The following is a 22,621-nucleotide window of genomic DNA, read 5'->3' as shown; positions in this document are numbered from 1 at the left end:
GACTCCCAGCTCCATTTGCTTCCATTTGTCTTTTTCTAATGTGAACTAGGAGACTGCAAGTATCGTCTAATAGCTCTGCCTGTGTTTTTATGTCCCCTCTTCTACTTGGTACCCAACAGGCCAGCTCATTTCTGATAAAGTGGCTGAGATTGTGTCAAAATACAACCCTAAAGTCTACACTACCAAGTATGACAGCCAGTTAGCAACGCGGTCGGCCAATGCTGCTTTCGATGACAGCTACTTGGGTAGGTTCCTTGAGAGTAAAACACTGGTAAAAATTGTGTTCCTAGTAAGACTTGAGTCTGAGGTTCTTCATTCCTCCTTCCCCATCCAGTGATATTAGTGAAAGCTAGTGCCAAGCAGGTGCCCAAACGCCCTTGGGAATGACCCATAATGCTAAGCAATTGTTTAAGCCACGGTTTGTCAAGCAAACCACGCGTTAACGATGAACTGTGCCACAGATGATCAGGTAAACCATGGCTTGTTTCTCCAAAGTTTGTTTTGCTTTCTAGCTGCTCTTGCCTCACACGTTGGTGGTTTGGTGAGTTTCTAAGGCAGAGCTTTCCAAACTTTTCATATTGGTGACACACTTTTTAGACATGCATCATTTCGCAACACAGTTTTACTAGCAAACCAGAAGTTAAACTCACCCCTTTCCAGCCCCGGAAGGTGTGCGGGGAGTGTTCACACAACACACCTACACACTGCAGCCAACACATTGATGTGTCGTGACACACAGTTTGGAAAGCTTTGTTCTTTGTTTCCAACCTTTTTGAGTCCATGGCTCCCTATACCAACTACATTCTTTCTGCAGCACCCCCAAAGGGCTCGCCCCTCAATTATGTCACCCCTTGCCTGCAAAGCTGGCAGCCTCTCTGTCCCTGGTCTCTGAGCCACCAACACCTCCTTCCGCCTCCCCATCAGGAGAATCAGATTAGCTAATTAGGATGGCTAAAACATAAGCAGCCAGATTGACAAACCTGAATAGATGCAGGGAAAACTGCCTCTTGATATTTATTTAAGGTTGTAATAGGTCATGTGCATTGATAAGTCATGATTACCCCTTTCATGTTTGACAGGTTATTCAGTAGCTGTGGGAGATTTCAGCCATGATGGCATAGAAGGTATGGCTTATTAACTTTTGCTCCCTCTTTGATATGATTTGGCTTGCCGCCCGGCTCCATTATTGTTTGCCAATATCTCACCTCTCATCCCTGTTTTGTGAGTCTTTGGTAAATTTTAAGCACTCTTTATTAGGGACTGTGGGGCTTCTGCATAGCTCCTAGCTTACCACTGGACCTAGTTAAGGCTACAGTCTTGTAGCTCATTGCTAGAGGATAAAGTCAAGAGTCCTTACCTATGTGCAACTATTGGCAGAATGGCGGCCTAAATGGAAAATGTTTCTGAAGGTCTTTGACTACTATCCGTATAGGTCATGTCGTCTTTCTTATTTTCAGATTTTGTCTCTGGGGTCCCAAGAGCAGCAAGAACTTTGGGCATGGTAAGGAACTTACATAATATACTTTTAACAGCTGGTATTATCCCAGCAACTTCTAAAATATTGTGCAGTGCAGATGTTAAGTTATATCTTTTTCATGCAGGTGTCCATTTATAATGGAGACACCATGGCGTCCATGTATAACTTTACTGGAGAGCAGGTATAGTTTTCTCTGCAATGTTTTGATTTATATTATCTATCATTGGTTAGTAGAATCTAGGTGTTATAAATTCACAAAGTAACCTACAGCAAATCAGAGAATGTCGATTTGGGAGTTGTTTTAAGAACAAGGAAACATAACCATAAGCAATCTACCCCTGATCACATCAGTTCAAACTGGCAGCATATATGGTTGTTGACCAAGTGTACCTGAAATCAACGAGATTATTTTGAAATAAAGAGCTGCTCTGTGGTTAGAGAAATCATCTTTCTTGATTAATGGGGGGGGGGCATCTTTTAGCTTAAAGGAACCATATGACAGTTGTGGATGGAGCCAGAGGCAAAAGTGGGAGGAGTAATCCAAAGCCTTTAAAGAATGCATGGCAAGGGACCTTTTTTAAACAATTTTTTAAAAAAACTTTATTATAAGAAAGAAATAATATTCCAAAATAACATATACAGTACAGCTAAACACATCCCAGATGCAAGTCAGGAGAAGCAAGGGAGTTTTTATTGAGGGGGCAGTCACTAATTCCGAAATATCTTTACTGAAGTATTTACATAAAATGCAACATTTTTCTGTTTAATCTTATCTCCCAGATGGCTGCATATTTTGGATATTCTGTAGCTGCCACAGATATCAATGGAGATGAGTAAGTGATGCTTTTTTCATTCTTCCTGGAAAGAATTGCTTGCCTTAAAAAAAAAATTGTTTAGGATAAAAATAGAAGATTTGAAAAGAGTAATCGAAAGCCAGTGACGCACACAGAGTTTCTTCTGCTGGCTTGTTCTGCTGGGGTCCCTGCATGCATCTTATCTGGAGTGCTTGTTTAGAATGTCTCTAAACATTTCATGCATGGCTTAATTGTCCTGTGAAGACATTATACATAGTACAGCTATGAATCCCTCGAGAGTGGTGTGCTTGTAATTCTAGAGGTTCCTAAGTACAGATCTTGTCTCATCATTCCTTTCTCCCATGCAACTGCCTCAATTCTTTATCTCACTTCCTTTATTTTCCCTTTTCTCCCCTCTCATTCCTTGTGTTAGGTACATCTGACAGATGCCCTTTTGAGAATGAATGACACCGCTCGTTTTGTGGGATAGATTAGCTGATTTTCTTTTAATTCATACTGTGTGATGACACATTTAAATGTCTTCGGGCATTCTAATTGCTCTCAGTATCTTTGGGCAGAAATTTTTGGGTTATATCCATGGTTACTCATACTCGGAGCAGATCCCCTGAAATTAATGGATATGGTTAACTTAGGCCCAGTAATTTAAACAAGTCTACTCTGAGGTGAAAGCTACACACATATAAAAAACACTTTGATTTATTTTTTTAAAAAATGTTTTGAAAAATATATTGAATTTGACATAGCTCACCATCACCACCTAGTGTCACATTTGTATAATGCACTTTACAACACACACAGAATGTTTTGTTTGCAGCTGTATAGCTGAGTCCTAAGTAGAATTTAGTTGGCTACAACCCATTGGCTACACTGCATACATGGGGAAGCTTTTCTGCCTCCCCATCCTGCAGAAAAGTGACCCCTCCAGAACGCCATTCCAGAAAAACGCTACAGGCTGTCACTGGCAAAGCCCACACACCCCTTAACTGTGTGGGTGAATGGATTCTATGCATGCACACAGGACTGTTGGAATCTTCACTTTTATAAATTCTTAAGCCAAAGGAACAAAACTAAAAACATACAGTGGGTATGACCTGCTCAGTGTTAGGCACCTGCAATTTTCATCGTTTTCAAACCACCAAACCTTTGAACCTTAAAAGTACTTCACTTGGCTAGACTGCAGCTGTCGGTGATGTGAACCTATAGTTCTAAGACTGTTTCTAGACAGGTGTTTATTGTAGGACTGGGGTTCCTCATGCAGGCACATATCTTTCAGGATCCACATTACATTGTTGGTATCAAAATGCCAGCCCATATTTCTTTCCCTTTTAATCTGGATTTAAGAACATAGAAATAGTCTTCTGGATCAGGCCAATGGCCCATCTAGTCCAACATCTGGTTCTCACAGTGGCCAACCAGGTGCTTGAACAGAACATGGGCAGAACATGAGCACAATGGCACTCGTGGGAGAAAATATAATAAGTTGAAGAAACCTTTTTGCCAGTGTCCCATTTGTGATATCTCTCTGACCAGGTTGCACTCATATGGAAGCACCTTAAACGTAGGGATTTTTGCCGTGACTGAAATACTTGATCTCTTCCCCTCTCTCTTTTTCTTCAGTTACACAGATCTACTCATAGGAGCCCCACTCTTTATGGATCGTGGTTCTGACGGCAAACTTCTTGAAGTGGGACAAGTTTCTGTTTATCTCCAACAAGCCTCTGGAGGCTTTCAGAGTCAGGCCATGAAGCTGAATGGCTTCGAGGTTTTTGCAAGGTTCAGCAGTTCAATTGCACCTTTGGGAGATCTTGATCAGGACGGCTACAATGGTAAAGCGTTGGGTCATTGGGAGGAATTCAATATTACACTGTTTTGATCATTCTGTCAGCACAAGTGTATCTACTTGTCAGATGGAACAATCCCCCCTCTCCTCCCCCCTACATATGTTTTCTAGTGGGTTCTCCTGACTCTACAGAATGGATTTGGGGAAGGAGTGGGAAAGCCTATACAGAAACTTCCTCCCCACCCCAAGCCCTCTAACCTTTAATTTTCAGACCTACAGCAGAAAGCCTTTACACGTCAAATAAAATTTATTTTGGAGCATAATTGCGTTTCTGGGCAGAGATCCCTGCGCAATCTGAGCCTTTTTGAGGAGGTTCAGACACTCATTGACTCAGAGGTATTTGCCTCATATTGCTGAGTCCATCCCAGTCAACCGCATGGTGCGAAACTGAATAGGCAGGGAAAAGTCCATGGATCTGAACAGAATACAAAGCCTCCAACTCAGTGGAGGCTAGTCCATTAGGGACACTGGTGGCACTGTGGTCTAAACCACTGAGCCTCTTGGGCTTGCTGATAGGAAGGTCAGCGATTCAAATCCACATGATGGAGTGAGCTCCTGTTGCTCTGTCCTAGCTCCTGCCAACCTAGCAGTTTGAAAGCACACCAGTGCAAGTAGATAAATAGGTACTGTTGTGGCGGGGAAGGTAAATGGCGTTTCCGTACACTCTGGTTTCCGTCATGGTGTCCTGTTGCACCAGAAGCGGTTTAGTCATGCTGGCCACATGACCCAGAAAGCTGTCTGTGGACAAACGCCAGCTCCCTTGGCTTGAAAGCGAGATGAGTGCTGCAACCTTTGGCTGGACTTAACCATCCAGGGGTCCTTTACCTAGGGAACCTTTTAGTCCATTAGCACAAAAGGAGCACTGTTGCACTAACCTGAGTCTGACCTCATTCAGCCATTCACCACGTTCCAGCCTTCCTCCTTACAACCAACTCAGGGGTGGAACAGTCACCTTCCTCGTCCTTAGTCTCCGTGCTGCTTTTGTAGAACTCAACAGGGAGAGGGATGGGGTCGAAACTGGAATTAGTGGGCTCTGTGTGTTGTTGGCTCAGGCTCCGCCTATCATTGGTGGCCCTGCCTTTTGCCAATGGGCATCAGCCAGCAATACTCCCACTGTCTCATATGTGTTACTGCAGAATCATCAGGAGTATTTATTTTGATTCCTTTCTATCTGGATATGCTAAAGATTCCTTGTTGTTCTTGTAGACATTGCAGTTGCTGCCCCTTATGGTGGAGAAGACAAGAAAGGGCTGGTTTACATCTACAATGGGAGAGCTACAGGTTTGAATGGGATGCCATCTCAGGTCCTTGAAGGACAATGGGCCTCTGAGACAATGCCACCAAGCTTTGGCTACTCACTGAAAGGAGCTACCGACGTGGACAAAAATGGCTACCCAGGTGATCTTTCATAATAGCAATGCCGGTTCCTGTATCTTGTAAACTAATCCAACATTTATTTCACAGGGAGGAGCCCAGTTCAGAACTGCGTAAGAAAAAGAGACTTCATGGGGTTTCGATCTTTACTGGGGATGAATAGATTCTCTCAGTTCTACTCTGTTAGCATCCTGACATTGTGATATCTCTTGGATTCTACACCATTTGTATTCTGGAATGAATTTCAGATTTCAGAATATCTGCTATTTCAGAATATTTACAAAATCCCCCACCTGTGGAAATATAGTGGAATTAAAAAATAAAATAAAAAAATCACTCTATATATATATATATATATATATATATATATATATATATATATATAGTGTATATAGTGTATATATATATATATATATACACACACACACACACACACACACACACACTGGTACCTCGGGTACCACTTAATTCGTTCCGGAGGTCCGTTCTTAACCTGAAACTGTTCTTAACCTGAAGCACCACTTTAGCTAACGGGGCCTCCTGCTGCCGCTGCGCTGCTACTATTTCTGGGTTAGCAGAGTCTGTAACCTGAAGCGTATGTAACCTGAAGTGTATGTAACCTGAAGCGTATGTAACCTGAAGCGTATGTAACCTGAAGCGTATGTAACCTGAGGTACCAGTGTGTGTGTGTGTGTGTGTGTGTGTGTGTATATATATATATATAAACACCCCACAAACCTTAGCACTTAACAATTGAACAAAGAGAAATAATAATTTCAGGAATATTTGGCGGAAAGAGGAAGAGTTTCTTTTCATTTTTCTATTTGCTTTTGATATATTTGTGACTGGATATAGGCAGGAAAAAGAGCAAAAATTCTCTGATCAATCAGCTTGCAAAATTGCAAAAACATATCTTAGAAGAATAATGGATATCAACCTTTTGAGTTTGTGTAAACATGTCTGGCAAAGCAGCTCCTTAAAATCTAAGACAGAATTCAGCAGATTTAGGTTCCATAAGCATCCCCAATCTTTACTCTTTTGCATCCATGTTTAAATGTTTACCTACTTGCTCTTTCAGCAAAAGCACTTGCTCCTAATTCATGTACTGAAGACCTGTTGTTAATTAGATACCTTGTGTAACATTCAAAAAAGTCTCAGCTCTAAAAACAATATTATTTTATTCTATTTCCAGACTTGATTGTAGGTGCTTTTGGTGCTGACAAAGTTGCCTTATATAGGTAAGTGCTCAAAATTAAGTCAGAGCCGAAAAACCCAATGATATTTGCATTTTACTGAGGAGCAACAGTTTGCTTCACTGTTAGAGGCGTTGCCTTTTTCTAGCATCATGGAATATCACCACAGGAATATCAGGGTGAGGAATGGTTCCTGTTATGTACTGAAATTCTCACCCTGGGCCAGCAGGGGGATACTGTAGATAGTTATGCAAATAAGGGATCGAAAATGACATTCAGTGATTGGATAGTTTTAGAAAGTTGTTACAGTTATGTGTAATGGAGCTCTATATAAGCAGGCTGACAGCCCTTCAGTTCAGTTCTGGCCTCTGAATAAACAAGAGCTGTTTGAAGAATCACTGTGTCGTCTGATATAACAGTTCCCTCCTTGCTCAGTGGCCTGCAAGCAAGGAGCACAATGTTCTGTTCTCTGGGTGTTTTGTTATTTCCTCCATGTTGCACACAGCTACCTCCATGCATGTTAACCTCTGGCCAGCAGCTGAGCTTAGCAGCAGCTACCATCCTGAGCTTTAGTCATAGGAACTAGGCTGCAATCACAAATCTGGCGTTAAGCAGCAGCAGCATGAGTGGTTTGCAATCATGATCCCTGATCCATAGGACTGAGTGGACATTCTGCCTGTAGGTCTCCAGTGACCTCCACCAGTGGGGGAGCTCTTCCACCATGAAGGCCCCACTGCAGCATTGGAAAGCACAGCAGCAGAGGAAACACCACCGCTAGGGGTGTTCAAACTGGGAGTAGCTACTATAAGGTCACTACTACAGTCGTGGGGCAGTGCAGTCTGGCCAGTCTGTTCCCTGCAAAAGGGCCCAGTTAGGACCTCAGTCTGATGCAAAGTAGCAGATAATCCACCAGCCCCAGTTAGGACAGGTCTCCTCAGAGGTAGGCCCCACTGAGCCTAAAGAAGAGGACAAGGTGGTTCTTTCATGCAGTAACCCTGTTTTGCTTACCACTTGGTTCTTTTCAAAGGGCACGGCCAGTCATTACAGTAAATGCTGGACTAGAAGTCGCCCCAACCATTCTAAATCCGGAAGACAAATCCTGTGAACTGAATGAAAATGGCCAGAAAGTTTCTTGGTAAGATGACTCGTTTGTATTTTGAAATGGAATCTCGAAATGGATTGGGAGCCTCTTCAGTCAATCAAAGGAGCAAAGGGAATGTGTTTCCCCACACTTCCTGGCCTTATGCAAGGGAGCAAAGGACACAATTTTCTCCTCTGCGAGGTCCATAGCCTGTGGATGCTCCAAAGAAGCAAGCATATATACAAATCCTTCCTTGCTGTTTAAAAAATGGTCAAAGGCTCTTCCCGGTGGGAATGTTATATGGTCCCATCTGAAGCATGAACAGCTTTGCAAACGTGTCCTATTCTAAGCCCTTTCCAGAAGCAGGAAGAGCCTATCAACAGAACTAGCTAAATGGAAAGGTGGAAATCTGTTCACCCCACTGGGAGAATGTGCTCTAGCCGTCCCCGCCTCCATGGACAAGTCCTGTAAGGATGTGGAAAGGAAGTGAGTTGCTTGTGCTTCGTGTCTTGCCAACTCTTTTGAATGGCCAACATAGTTCTTGCACTCCTCCAAGTGCAATTTTATGGGAAACTCCATTTTGCCTTTATAAGAGTGAGGACCGACCTTACCATTAGGTGGGGGAAGCATACCAATAATGGGCAGCAGCAATGAGGTGTTGAGGAACATAGCTGTGTGTGCTACACAGCCTGCCCTGCACACACACACACACACACACACACACACACACACAGGCTAGCCTGGTGCCTTCAGATGTGGTGCTGAAATATTAAACTGGCAATTCAGTTGGCCTAAGTACATGGAATTTGGGGAGTTTCTGCCTCAGGCAGCAAAAAGTCGTGGACCAGCCCTAATAAGAGCTCAGTTATAGCAGTAAAATCTTACCAAAATAGATAAACCAAGCTCTTAAGAAAGTATATTTAATAACCGGGAGCTGAAGGAACCAGTGGAGGGTACTTTTTAAAGTTTCTTTAAACCCAACAACACCGACCAAGGAATCTGCACGTGCAACTAGATCTTATTAACGGTCATGAAAGGGTAGGTCTGGAAGCCACTACTGCACTTTTGCTGATCAATAGATGTAGCTTGACCTTCAAGTACAAAATGTGTTTTGTTTTTAAATATTCTCTAATTTTCCCCAACAGTTTTAAAGTAAAGTTCTGTTTAAAAGCGGATGGCAAAGGAAGTCTTCCCAGGGACCTCAGTAAGTTCCTCAGTAGATTTACTTACCATACTGTCAGGGAACTGCCATCGGAGGGACAGGTGGTGGAAGGGCTCACGGAGGTTGGGAGAGACCCAGCAGCGGAAGCAGGCACCAGCAGGGGGAGAGGTGGGTCTCTGAGGGAAAGCGAGCAAGAGGGAGGGCTCCGGGACACGTCCAGCGAGAACAGTGGGGAGGTTTCTGGACCTCCCATAGGGAGACCCACTCCTCGCCGGAAACTGTCACGCCGTGAGTCCAGAAGACGTGTTTCCGTTAAGGAGCTTTTATGTTGGAAGCGATTCCGAAAGCAGCCACTGTCGGAATCTGTGAGTGACTAGAGGAGCCATGTCTGAGGGGCTCCGTCACAGACAGAGGTTTGTGGACTTGAACAAACTCTGAGGGAGTACGATTTTACGCACAAGCAGCTCATCATCCCATCACACATACACTTCGGTTCTCCTCATATTGTCATCAGATGTTCAGTGGCAGTAATTTAAATTGTCAAACTTCTTCGGCTGTTCAAAGCCCCATTGGTATCAGACACAGGCAAAACCCATGCCCCTTTTAAATCTTCTGGCTCAGACTTCACACCATTGTTCTTCTCAATGTATGGGGGGCAACTTTGTGGTGGTCTGCTAGCTGGAAAGATCTCCTTCTCTGAGGAATCGGTCAGAGAACCCTGGAAAATGGACCTATCTGGACTCAAATATGGGGTTCCCTGAGTGGTTTAAAGAAGGATGGACGTATCAGGGAGCACAGCCGTAAGTTAGTGGCTGGCAAAGTTGTGAACATTGTGTGGCACACAATGAGATGAGAGTTGAAGAAGGCCAAGTGACAGTTGATTGCATCCACTAGAGCTGTCCTGTTTTCACAGAGACTTCCACTTTCTCTGTGGAACTTTTGATGGATGCAATAATGGAATACTGAATAGTATAGTTTTTGTAAAATATGCAGGGGTTTATATGTAAAATGAACCATGGAAAGAGAAGAAGGGAAGTCATTGATCTCTTAAGGATGTAAGATGAGGATTTTAAATTGTAAAACAGAAAATTTAATAAAAATTATATATAGTGTGTGTGTGTTCCTCTGCAGAGGAAAAACTATTTCATTTAGAAAAAGCTAGCATCTTGGGATAAGGCTAGGCTAGAATGTACCACCTCGTATCTGGTCTGTGAGAACAAGGCCTAGCAGCAGCCACTAAGGAATTGTGACACTAATAGGAGACATGCTGGGAAGTTAAGAGACAGGAATGGAGGAACATCCCCACTGAGCAACAGTTAATCTAGGAGACCTGAGGCAGCAGTGGAAACAGAGAGCAACGAGAGTCAGTGCCATGCAGCAAATAGTTCCTGACTAGCTGGCAGAACTGGGTAGAGGCTGATGTTATCAGCCTGTCCTGGCAGTCTTAGTCAGCAACCCCTTTCCTGTATGGTCCTGATTCTCTCAGCCACAGCATCTCTTCCAGCTCAGCATCCTGCCTTACCAGCGGCTTCTAAAGTAAGGCAAGGCAAGACGTGAGCATTGCTTGACTAAAATGCCTTTTCCTTTGGCGGCAGCTTTCCATGTGGAGCTGCTGTTGGACAAGCTGAAGCAAAAAGGTGCCATCAGGAGGGCGCTGTTTCTCCACAACAGGCAACCGGTCCACTCCAAGAACATGACTGTCCCCAAAGGGGGTCGAATGAGCTGTGAAGAACTTCAGGCATTTTTAAGGGTAAGCGTCATACAAAGCCGCAACCCACCCACCTCCTGCCTTCTTGCTATATATAGGGTTAACGTTATTGATGTCCGGAATCGGGGAGAGCCCTGTCTGGAGTGCCAGGACTCGAACTTGGAACCCTCTGCGTGCAAAGCAGATGCTGTGCCTCATGGCTACAGCCCTTCTCTTTTCTCCAAAATAATTTGCAAATGGCTGCCTCTTATTTGCTTGGTTGTTGTTTTTAATTCCATCCACTATTGTTTCCATTAAAGTGGTAGGTAGCCACAAGCCTTTGTAGTAGATGTTTGATTGAGTTCCATTCCAGTATAATCATGCAGTTTTCATTTTCTAAAAGCAACTCCATTTTTGTTCTCCCTTAGGACGACTCCGAATTTAGAGACAAGCTCACTCCAATCACCATATTCATGGAATATCAGCTAGATTACAAAACGGCTATGGACTCTACTGGCTTGCAGCCCATCCTTAACCAGTTCACCCCTGCAAATGTTAGCAGACAGGTACAGCACTTAGAGATTTAATGGCAAAATGTACTTTTGAATCGGCAAGTTCTCCTCAAGTTAATTCTCATGGTTGTTCTTTTAAATGTTTGAAAACACACACGCACCACAAGCACAAGCACACATTGCTTTATTCCTCGGATGTGGCATTGCACTGAAGTTTGAAATTCCATCTCCACAACACAGAAGAATGTGTTCTGTAACAGTTCCCCTCTGTCATTTGCCCTTTTCAGTGCAGGTGTACGCTGTTCAAAAAGCAAAATTTGCCCTTTGCTATTCCCTCTTACTACATAGGGAAAGGGTTTCACATTAATAGTGCTAACTTTCGCACAAAAGGTAAAAGCATGGAGTATATAATGCATACATATTCTGGTAGTCTGAACAATTCAAATATCATATACCTAATTATTACTATTATCATTTACATATTTAGGCTCATATTCTTCTGGACTGTGGCGAGGACAATGTCTGTCGTCCGGACTTGCAAGTGGCCGTGGACAGGTACGAGTCTAACTCTTCTGCAAAATGGGCAATTAGTATAGTAAAGCCATTTGACCCAGTTCAGACAATCTCACTAAGATATGTGCAAGCCTTTCTCCCACACGTGCAGCCCCATTACTCTTTCTTTTCTGGTACGAGCATTCAGGAATCTTCTGATTAACCATGGTTTCGTGTTCCACCTGAATCAAGAAACTGTGGCTGCTAGCTTCAGGAAGAAGCTAAGACACTGAACCAACTTCAAACTGTGGTTCAGTATCATGACTTGTTCTAAAGTCGGTAGCCATTGTTTAATGGTTTCGGCAAAATGAGAAACTTTGATTAGTTAGAGGTTCCTTGGTTTGATCTCTTGTGCTGTGAAGGGCAGAGCAAAGGGGCTGTGCACATGGATGGGCTCTTCCATGTACATAAAGATGGTGTAAAATTTGTTTCCCTTATCTCACATCTTCATTAGTTACTGCTAAATAATGGGGTAGTTCTGTGTCATTTTATCCAGCAGATGGCAGTGCTGTTTCTATACTGTATGTTTCGTGAGGCCTAGCTCTTTATAATTAGTTTACATCTAGCCAGGCCAGATACAATAGATTTTTGTACCTTTGCCAAGCTGCACGTAGCCGCAGTCTGTCTTCTGCGCAGCAAAATACCCTCTTTTTGCCCTGCTTTTGAGTTCTGAGAAGACTAGATGGTCCTCAAGAATCTACAATTCTGTGATTCTCTGACTGCTGTTTAGCTGGAAACAGCACTATACCAAACCCTCTGCTATAGCTGGCCGTTCAATTGTTTTTGTACAATTCTGCTAATGTGTTGCATGACCTTGGCAGTTTACAGATGAAGTTGTTCCTGGGAGCACCTAGGAGAAGTGTTGCCACAGGCTCTTTCAAACGTTTAATGTGCTGTAGTGGGTGGGGAGCTACAGCGGTGGGTGGGCAAGTTTCTGTAATACTCTGGTGTTGAAGAAATGTGCTTGAGTGGAAGAACCATTTTCTGAAGGATGGACCATTTAGCTGGCGATTTTTGTGCTTGGGGAACCCCTGTTTTTGAAAAGCACTCTGCTGATCTAATGAGTGCAATGTCAGAGTGATGCTAGTACCTCACTGGGCCTGAAGTCTCCAACGTGGCACTCTCAGACATACTACTTAGCACCCCCCCAGGCCCTCTACTCCCCCCCCCCCATTTTTTAATTAGTTGGGTTTTTGTTTTGTTTTTTGAAATTCTTTGGTCACAGGTGTCAGCCTGCTTTCTTTTGCTGTGTTCTTGTTTTGAGCCATTTAGACGTTTTGCTGTGGGGGCAGGGTTTGTACATCACCAGTTTTCTTCTGCGGAATGGGCATTTTGTGGTGCCTATAGGTTTATCAGTTTCCCAGATATGCCCCCAGACTCAAGAAGGTTTTTTGTGGTGAGGGCCTGTGCTAGGCTATGATTTTAACACAGCTATGGAAACACATTGATCTAGAGCAGTGGTTCCCAACCTTTTTGAGAGGTCAACCCACAAGTCTAAATGTATTTGGCATGGTGACCCACTGATTATCACATGGATTTTGGACCTTAGACATTTGGCAGCTGTTGGTTTTGTTCATTTTAACTGCAAGTCTTTGTTTGTTTTTTATATAACCATTACTTGAGACATCCAAGCAAAAAATTACTTAATAGCATTTATGTGGGATTTGTTGAAATTTTTATAGTACGTTCAAAGTTATTCATAGTTTTGTTTGTGGGAATGTAAGGACACCAATCATCTGATTGCAGGATATTCAATCATAATCTATAAAAATGTATTGCAGAAACATACAGATACACAAGCCATGTCAGATGTAAAAAAAAAAAGTATGAGTAGTTTTGACAGTTTTATTCACAACGAAGTCCATCTTGGCAAGTGTCAGTGGGGTGGCTGAGCTTGCATTTTGCTGAAGAGTAGATCAATTTGGGGTTTGATGGTTGTCAGACATAGTCTCAGATCATTATTGATACATAGCTTGCTTCTGTATTTCGTCTTCACAGCAGTCATTGCTTGAAAAGGCTGTCTCGCAAAGATATGTACTATCAAATGGCAACAGCATGGAGATCGCTTCATCAGCAAGCTCAGGGTACTTAGCAACATGAAGCCAAAATTTAGCTCACCTCAATTTCCAAAAATTATCTTTGAGGGTCCCCATACACAACAGTTTGATGGGTTGTTATTTTGGAACAAAGGCAACTTCATGGCATCAGTTGCAAAATGGTTTTGCACATGTTTAGAATTCTGTTTCTAAGCAAACTTACCCTTTAACAAACCTTAGCAGCAGATTCAATCACTGTTCACCACAAGGTGCTCATACAGGAAGGGTTTGACTTTTTTTAATGTGCTTGTGCATAAGATGCAAGCTGTAACAGTCATACCAAACAATTCCCGAGACCATATAACACCGGTCCTGAAAGATCTTCATTGGCTCCCATTGGCTTCCGAGCACAATTGAGAGTGCTGGTGCTGACCTTTAAAGCCCTAAACGGCCTCGGTCCTGTATACCTGAAGGAGCGTCTCCACCCCCATCGTCCAGCCCAGACACTGAGGTCCAGCACTGAAGGCCTTCTGATGGTTTTCTCACGGCAAGAAGTTAGGTTACAGGGAGCCAGGCAGAGGGCCTTCTTGGTAGTGGCGCCTGCCCTGTGCAACGTCCTCTCAGCAGATGTCAAGGAAATAAGCAACTATTTTACTTTCAAAAGACAACTGAAGGTGGCCCTGTTTAGGGAAGTTTTTAATGTTTGATGCTGTATTGTTTTTAATATTCAGTTGGAAGCCGCCCAGAGTGGCTGGGGAAACCCAGCCAGATGGTTGGGGTATAAATAATAAATTATTATTATTATTATTCCCTGTATAAGCACCTGACAGTGAGCTGTCACTGGATCTGCTGCCAACCTGCAGAGAGTGGCTCCCAAGTGTTAAAATGTCGAGCCTTTCAGCCAAAACGTTGTAAGAGGTATTCATCAGGTCAGCTAAGGATTAAAAGCAAACATTATTTGGGGTTTATTATAAAGCCCACAAGCCACTTGCAGGTCACGACCCACAGGTTGAGAAACACTGATCCAGAGGCCTCACTTTTGTTCCATATTGGTCTTGTGCAGTGATCAGAAGCAGATCTATATTGGGGATGAGAATCCTTTAACCCTGGTCGTCAATGCCGAGAACCTAGGAGAGGGAGCCTATGAAGCTGAACTCTTTGTTACTGTCCCACCTCAAGCAGACTTCATTGGCATAGTTCGCAACAAGGAGGTAAGTCTAGTGAGTACGCTTTGGGCAGAGTTTATTGCAACAAGTTTGTGTTTATTTATTGCTGCCTTTATATCCCTTTCCTTTGGCTCCAGGTGGCATACATGATTCTCCCTCTCCTCATGTTATTCTCACAACAACCCTGTGAGGTGGGTTAGCCTGGCCCAGGGTCACCCGGACAGCTTCAAGACTGAGCGGGGATTTGAACCCTGGTCTCCCAGGTCCTAATCCAACACTCTAACCACTACACCAAACTGGCAATGCAGTGGCGTAAAATTAGACCTGTGCTAAGTGTCCAACCACATACACAGTCTTCCTTTGTTTGTTGGAGTCTACTTGGGTTTTTGATATCACATATCTGGTTGCTGACAAAAGGATGCTGTGGAACCAACGTTCTGCAGCCTGCCATCCCCCTCAGTGTGTTTTGGACCACAAGTCTCATCACCATTGAGAGAGCTAATGGGAGCCCAGCAAAACCTGGAAGGTACCAGTTTGGGGGAGTTTGCTATGGAAGTTTACTGCTATGGGTTTGCCTTATGGTCTGCAGTCCGACCTACCAATCCTGTGGTGGCAAGTCTGGTGCAGGAGACAGATTATTTTGAAATAATCTGCGTACACAGGTCCCTACTCAATAGTAGACCCACTGTGTGGCTCACTATCTCTTGGTATCAATTGCTCATCTCAAAATGAAAAACGGCAGTACAAATGAGATCTCAGTTCAGTTGTGCTCTTAGCACAAATGTGTATGCTGCTTTCTGTTTGGGGAGGGAGAGGTATGCAAGAAAATAACATCAGCTGCATTGGCTGCTGAAAATCCTTTCTACATGATGCTTATCTCATGTGGTTGCATTTCAAACAATTGATGTGGGAAGCAGCAATATGAGTGGGCTACTCACGTGATCAGAAGATCTGTACATTACAAATGGGACATGAAATAAGACTGCTAGGGAAACAGCTCTGAGCAACTACAGTGAGCTTTAGACAAGGCCATTCATTGAGCTTCAGGCTCCTAAGCATGGATTTGAACCTGGGTCTCCCACATCCCAAACCATAGTTCTGTCTACCATGTCACACACTCTCATCAAGCGCTAGTTCAGTGTAGCCCAAACTTTCACTTGGTGGGGGGGGGGTGCTTTCTTGCCTCTGCATCCGGGTTCCTTCATGATAGGCCTCAGTAATTTCACATTATAAATATAATCATTTTCCTTCCTTCAAAATGTCTACTTAGCATTTAAAGTAAGGAAACTGTTAGGCAAAACTTAAAAGTGCCACCTTTTGTGGCTATTTTGCTTCATCCCTTTTAGTTGATCATATGGTGCTGATGAACAGTGTGGACCTGCCAGCTGGAAGATAAAGCTGGATGATCCTCTCCTAAACTGGGAGAGAGATGTCTTGTCTAGCAACAGTGAGCAGTCTGTGCAAAGCAAGCCAGGCTACTAAGACAAAGCTCTTTTTGTTGAGGCGCTTAGAGCCACACATTTGTTAATTAAATTAATTCAGGCTCATGCTCTTACACCTTGGGAAATGAACGGGGCGATCCCAAAGGACTGGGATAAGTGCTTAGCTGTTGCTATTTTGTCCCTAACATGGTAATAATTAAGACTGTACAACGCAATAAATGCACCAGAAAAATTCTGCCATGTCACGATTCCCCCGCCATGATGCATTCAGGATTTACTTCAGAGTTGTCTGTATTGGTATCTTAAAGAAGATTTAGGAGCCCAAGTTCTAGGTGAAGTTTTAAAAAATAAATGTTTTGGTAATACAGTCATACCTTGGAAGTCAAACGGAATCCATTCCGGAAGTCCGTTCGACTTCTAAAATATTTGAAAACCAAAGTGTGGCTTCTCATTGGCTGCAGGAAGCTCCTGCAGCCAATCAGAAGCTGTGGAAGCCCCGTTGGATGTTCGGGTTCCAAAGAACGTTCGCAAACCGGAACACTCACTTCCAGGTTTGCGGCGTTCAGGAACCAAAATGTTTGACTTGCAAGTTATTCGGGATCCAAGGTACGACTGTACTATTGCCTAATTAATGGAGCTGGCCTGCTAGAGTACTGATGAAATGTCTCTGCCTTAAACAAAGCAGCATTGCCCATTTGGAAGCCATTTTGGTGTTGTCAATACAGTTCCGAACTTGGACCTGAGTTCAATTTCCTCTTTAGTCATATGCACAATGGAACAAATCACTCTTTCCCTCTCTTACATCTAGATAAGTGTGTGCTTAGGGATTACAGCCTGATAATGGATTATTTTCTCTGGACTTGAAAAAACTAGTGATCTTTGCACCACACTTGCCAGCGGAGAGACAGGTTCTGAACCCTAAAATGTCATGTTTGATAGACCGCTCATAACCATTGGAAGTGCTAAAGAATTCAGTGCAGACAATAAATATCATTATATGTCAGAAGGAGAATGTGCTTAGAGAATGATAGGTATTGTGCTCTTCTCTGAAAACAGTCACCTTTGTTTCACTGCAGGATTTGGCAAGGCTTTCATGCGCATTTAAAACTGAGAATAAAACCCGGCTCGTTGTCTGCGACCTTGGGAATCCAATGAAAGCAGGAACAAAAGTAAGAATTAACAAAAACAAAGGGGAACCCTATGCCTACAGCAGCAGGGCTTGCTGGTTTGGGAGGCAGCCTCATACTGACTGCCTTTTGGTTAATTGGATGAGCCACACGACGGGTTAAACCAACCTCTTTCCAACTGTCACATGTTAAATCCTGTACATCTTCTTTTGTGTTCAAGCTTTCAGCCGGCCTTCATTTTAGTGTTCATCAGGAATCTGAGATGGACACCTTTGTGAAGTTTGATCTACAGATTCGTAGGTATGGGGCACTTAGCACTGTGTATTCACCTAATAACTGGGGCTGCTATTGAAACGGGGGGGGGGGACACAGGCAGAAACAGAATTAAATTATAAATAATAGTAATATTATTGTCTGTAAGAATATTAAATTGCAACAATGTAATTATATGGTCATATACACACACACACTCTCACACACATTTCCTATTTAATACCACCGACTTCCCTTTTTAGCCATATTCTTAATTTATTTAAAAGCATGTATGCGTATCTCACACGTTTCAGAAATCTCCAAGCACCATGCAGTCTAAAAAGAAACAATATATCATTAAAACATTTTGCCCGTTAATGTCATAAATGAAATCTTGTTTGAGGATCTTCGTGTACTTGTGGCCTTTTGCATTTAAAAGGCCGCTGCCTCTCTTCCAGAATCTATTGTTTTAAAAACCTGCAATCTAACATCAGTCAGGACTGCATTGCCAATATATTACATTTAACCGCAAAGACTGAGATACTCAGCATATTAGTCAACATACGCTGTAAAAGGAATGTATTGATTTGCGCATCTCCAAAATGGGATGTACAGAGTGAGTTGGAGAGAGAGAGAGAGAGAGAGAGAGAGAGAGAGAGAGAGAGAAAGTGTGTTTATATTGGATTGCATTCCTCTTTTAAATGGCTGTCTTAAGACCAATGAAACTTCTGGCCAGAGAGAGCCTTACACATTTTGTTACCTGAGGCAAAGAATTCCAGAGGTTGGCCCCTAAATTGACAGTTTGCTGCCCTTTAAATGCAGGAATAGGAAACCTTTGGCCCTCCTGATAGTGTTGTACTCCCATCAGCCCCAAACAGCATCACCAGTGATTGGAGAAGATCAAAGTCGTAGCCCATGGGTAGGCAAACTAAGGCCTGGGGGCCAGATCCGGCCCAATCGCCTTCTCAATCCGGCCAGCGGACAGTCCGGGAATCAGCATGTTTTTACATGAGTAGAATGTGTCCTTTTATTTAAAATGCATCTCTGAGTTATTTGTGGGGCATAGGAATTGGTTCATTATTTTTTTCAAAATGTAGTCTGGCCCACCACATGGTCTGAGGGACAGTGGACCGGCCCATGGCTGAAAAAGGTTGCTGCCCCTGTCGTAGCCCAACAATGTCTGGAAGGCCACTAGCTTCCCACCTCTGATTTAAAGGAGAAAGTTCTCAGAAAGCAGCCACTCTTCAGGCATTGCAGGAAAAGCAACTCACTTGAAATGGGCTACTGAACTGAACCATGTGCTTTCAGCGCATGCCACCTGTAGGGTAGAACCTCCTTCCTTTTACCTTCGACAGCAGCACATGACTTGACTCACTGTGCCATTGCATTGTTTCACAGCTCTAACATGTACAACAACCTAAGCCCTGTGACATCTTATCAGGTGGACCTGGCCATCTTAGCAGTTGTCGAAATCAGAGGGTGAGTGATGGCCTTGGTGCCATTTTAGCTAGTGCCTTATTTCCTTCATTTCACAATTACTCGGCTTCTGCTGCATGCTCACGGTGCCTGGTGGTTATTGTGCGCTCCTTGTGTAATTTTAGGATTTCTTCTCCGGATCATCTTTTTCTCCCAATTCCTAATTGGCAACCCAAGGAGAATCCAGAAACAGAGGATGACATCGGTCCTCTGGTTCAACACATCTATGAGGTAAATCTGTGCTCAAGGCTGTAACCAGAAGGCCATGCCTGCTAGAATCATGCCTTACCTCTGGCCAGAATGGCAAACTAATCAGATGGCCTTGTGGGCTGCAGAGTGAGGTCCACCAGGCAGCTTAGTACTGTATGCAGGGATGTCACATGTCATGGTGTGTTCATGCATTTATGGTACCCAGACCACCCTTCTACCCTCCTCTCTCCCCCAGAAACAGAACAGAAAGACGTAAGAGCATGCCTGAAAAATGTGTTACCTGCCAAGCCAAACACAACCCATGAGTCACTGTACTGTAGCCTGCCAGGTGCTTTACAACCTTTGGGCGGTATTTAACATAACAAATATGTATTACAAAAGCGTTACACAAGGGCTTTTGGAGACCTGAGGAGTGGGGCGGGATTTTCCGTTCTAACATCTGTAGTGGCAAGTGGCTCAGTTCTGAACCAATGTCACACAGCTTTGAGATAGGTAAGAGCAGAGGGATTTGCTGTGGTCCACCTGATGTTGGCCCTTCAGATGCTATTGGACTGCAGCTTCTATCATCCCCAGCCAACATGAGCGGTGGTCAGGAATGAGGGGAGTTGTAGTCCATCAACATCTGGATGGCCTTTAAAATAGCATAGGACTGCCTGGCTATGCCCACAGACAAGCTGTTGGGGCATATGCCACAATAGCCATAGGAGGGGATAGGATTGTACTGCAAGAGTGAAAATAGCATCGTTCTTCGTGGTCATTTGTTTCTCCTGCCTCTCACTAGCTCAGAAACAATGGCCCGAGTGCTGTCAGCAAAGTGATGCTCAATCTTCAGTGGCCTTACAAGTATAACAACAACACCCTGTTGTATATTATGGAATATGAAATTGAAGGCCCCATGAACTGCACTTCCGATATGGAGATTAACCCGCTAAAAATTAAAGTAAGTCGAAAGCATCTTCAGATATTCCGTGTACTGAGCAATCCATCTGTCTTGAATGTTTAAAGCAATACAAATCATTGTTAATGGTTATAATGCTAAAGAATATTCAACTTCATTGTCATCAAAAGGGGCAGGGGGGAATCCAGCAGTTGTTAGCTTGTATCTGCCCAAATGCTTGGGCAAAGAGGTTCTTCTGTGCAAATGTTGAGCGAATTCGTTAGAGAAGAGAGGTACAGTGAGAAATGAAGTGACCTTGGGAGGGTGATGATGCAAACATACTCTCATCTCATTTTCTCAGCAGCATAGACCTTCCCCACTAATGATCTGGTTGAAGTCACTTCACTCCCTAACCAGCCCATCCCCTTGTGGGCTCACTTGACAACAGCAGTTCCCTGAATGTGGACAGGGCAAGTGACCATTTCAAAATGGCCATGGGCTTTTTGGTATCTCGTTTATCGCTCTCAGTTTCCAATGTATGCTGTTCACCCATCCACAAAGTGTTTAGGAATGTGTCACCAATCCGTACTGATAATCGAACCCTTCTTGATGCTGTAGATGTCAACGCCTCACCAAGATGAAAAGAATGAAACAACGAATGGAGGAGATAGCCGCAGTCACAATGTCAACCGAAGGGACCTAAGCGCAGCTGAGGGAGATGTACAAACTTTGGTAATGTCTGTTTATTGGTTTGTTTGAGAAAAGTTTGAGAATCTTAGGTATGCTTCATGTGTCCCAAGGGATTGCTCTGTAAAGCAAATTCTGATATAGATGCATAGCCGTGATTGACCATGATGGACAGATTGGTTAGGGAAACTCTGAGAAAAGAGGTGAGCAAGCTGGTGGGATGGTTGCCCAAACCTTTGGCAGCCTGCCTCTGTCTTTAGGTAAAGGTGCCGAGGCTCTACTGCCTTACTCACTGGAGATCGAAACTGATTGGATGCTTTTTGATGAGTAGAGACCTGCTATATGGTACCTATGTAATGTAGTGATGTTTCTAGGTGTATAGTGCCAGGTGTGTTGGCTCAGCACTATTTAAATCTGCAAATTACATGGGGTTTTTATCTAAATTCCCTTTCTGAAGGAGCCCAGTGAATTAAGCAGGGTTGCAGAATCCAAATCGTTGCAGACACCACTCTGCAACTTTGCACCTCTTCTTTTGCAGGCACTGTTTTTGGTTTGGTTGTAAATTGCACACCAGCTGAAGTTGCCACCAGGGGTTGCAATAAGTGGTCAGCCAAGACTGTACCAGCTCTAGGATTCAAAGCACTGTAAGGTTGGAAGGGAACCGACTCTATGAAAGATTCCTGAGGGCCGTTTTACAGTGACCTTAGCATATATTGCTTGCTAGGTTACGTTTCTCAAATTCAAAACCTCTTAGAGCCTGAGTATTGCAATTCTAGTTCCCTGGGGTGTTCCACTAGCAATGCCTCTGAGAAAAATCCTTATACGGAATGATTTATAACCACTAGAACAACTGATTAAGACTGAGCATGCTAAGCTCATTTGGAGTTCTCAGAATAAATGGGTGTAACTCATTTAAATGTGTGTAAATACTTTGCATGGTATGAATAATCGAACACATGACTTAGATAACCCAGAGCCACAAAATCCTAACATGGGGGACACACAAATGGTGCACATCTACATCCTTTGCCACTGGCATATTCCCCCATCCTCTCTGCATTTGGGTGACAGCAATGGCAATTTGAAATGCAACATGCATGCCTGCAGCTGCTGCTGCAATGTTTTCCCCATGATCAGGAGGAAGAGGTTACAGCATTACATCAGCCACTGCAGGGTAGCAAATATTGGATTTTAATGGCCCTAGCGAGAGATGATTAATGCTGCATGTTTATTGCACTTCAGATGCCTGTGATATACGAGGTGCAAACCTCTACAACTGATTTGCCAGCTTGACAAATAACTCATTGTTCCAAGCCTTTCCAGGAATGGAAAAGTCAAGGACAATGGGATTCTCAAAATCATGTGCTGATGACTTACCTTTGTACCTTGTGGTTTCACAGTTCAAGGGTGCTGCCTCCTGTGTCCAAAAGGTGCTTTATTATTGTAGGTATGATGAAAAGGAAAGCACACCCAAAAAAGGCACCCTTGTTCTTCTCCACCTTAATTTTGCTTGGAACTGTATGCGCATGAAATCACAGAGCACAGGTGTGTTCATGAAAAAAATCGCCATTTAAAAAAATTGCTTTCTGAATTTCCATGGTGTCACGACAAAAAATAATTCCATCCTATACTGATGGAACTATTTCTGTTTCTTC

General features: G+C 43.5%; 1 protein-coding gene across 1 annotated transcript in view; it reads left to right on the top strand.

Annotated features, from left to right (window-relative positions):
* The window catches only part of ITGAV (integrin subunit alpha V), a 66,719-nt gene that overhangs the window by 32,123 nt on the left and 11,975 nt on the right, over window positions 1–22,621 (top strand). Inside the window, exons 7-26 of the mRNA XM_083495997.1 lie at window positions 120–245; window positions 1,080–1,124; window positions 1,458–1,501; window positions 1,602–1,658; window positions 2,258–2,310; window positions 3,910–4,118; window positions 5,339–5,530; window positions 6,699–6,744; window positions 7,727–7,834; window positions 8,926–8,984; window positions 10,538–10,692; window positions 11,058–11,195; window positions 11,629–11,696; window positions 14,793–14,940; window positions 17,414–17,506; window positions 17,685–17,764; window positions 19,115–19,195; window positions 19,318–19,423; window positions 20,184–20,342; window positions 20,898–21,011. Of these exons, the coding sequence (XP_083352123.1) occupies window positions 120–245; window positions 1,080–1,124; window positions 1,458–1,501; window positions 1,602–1,658; window positions 2,258–2,310; window positions 3,910–4,118; window positions 5,339–5,530; window positions 6,699–6,744; window positions 7,727–7,834; window positions 8,926–8,984; window positions 10,538–10,692; window positions 11,058–11,195; window positions 11,629–11,696; window positions 14,793–14,940; window positions 17,414–17,506; window positions 17,685–17,764; window positions 19,115–19,195; window positions 19,318–19,423; window positions 20,184–20,342; window positions 20,898–21,011 (2,081 nt within the window). The remainder of the gene's footprint in view (window positions 1–119; window positions 246–1,079; window positions 1,125–1,457; window positions 1,502–1,601; window positions 1,659–2,257; window positions 2,311–3,909; window positions 4,119–5,338; window positions 5,531–6,698; window positions 6,745–7,726; window positions 7,835–8,925; window positions 8,985–10,537; window positions 10,693–11,057; window positions 11,196–11,628; window positions 11,697–14,792; window positions 14,941–17,413; window positions 17,507–17,684; window positions 17,765–19,114; window positions 19,196–19,317; window positions 19,424–20,183; window positions 20,343–20,897; window positions 21,012–22,621) is intronic.

The sequence above is a fragment of the Podarcis liolepis genome (assembly GCF_965112155.1).
Source record: "Podarcis liolepis genome assembly, chromosome: 1".
Taxonomy (NCBI): Eukaryota; Metazoa; Chordata; class Lepidosauria; order Squamata; family Lacertidae; genus Podarcis; species Podarcis liolepis.
Note: the sequence above shows the minus strand (reverse complement) of the source record. Positions and strands in the feature narration are given on the sequence as shown.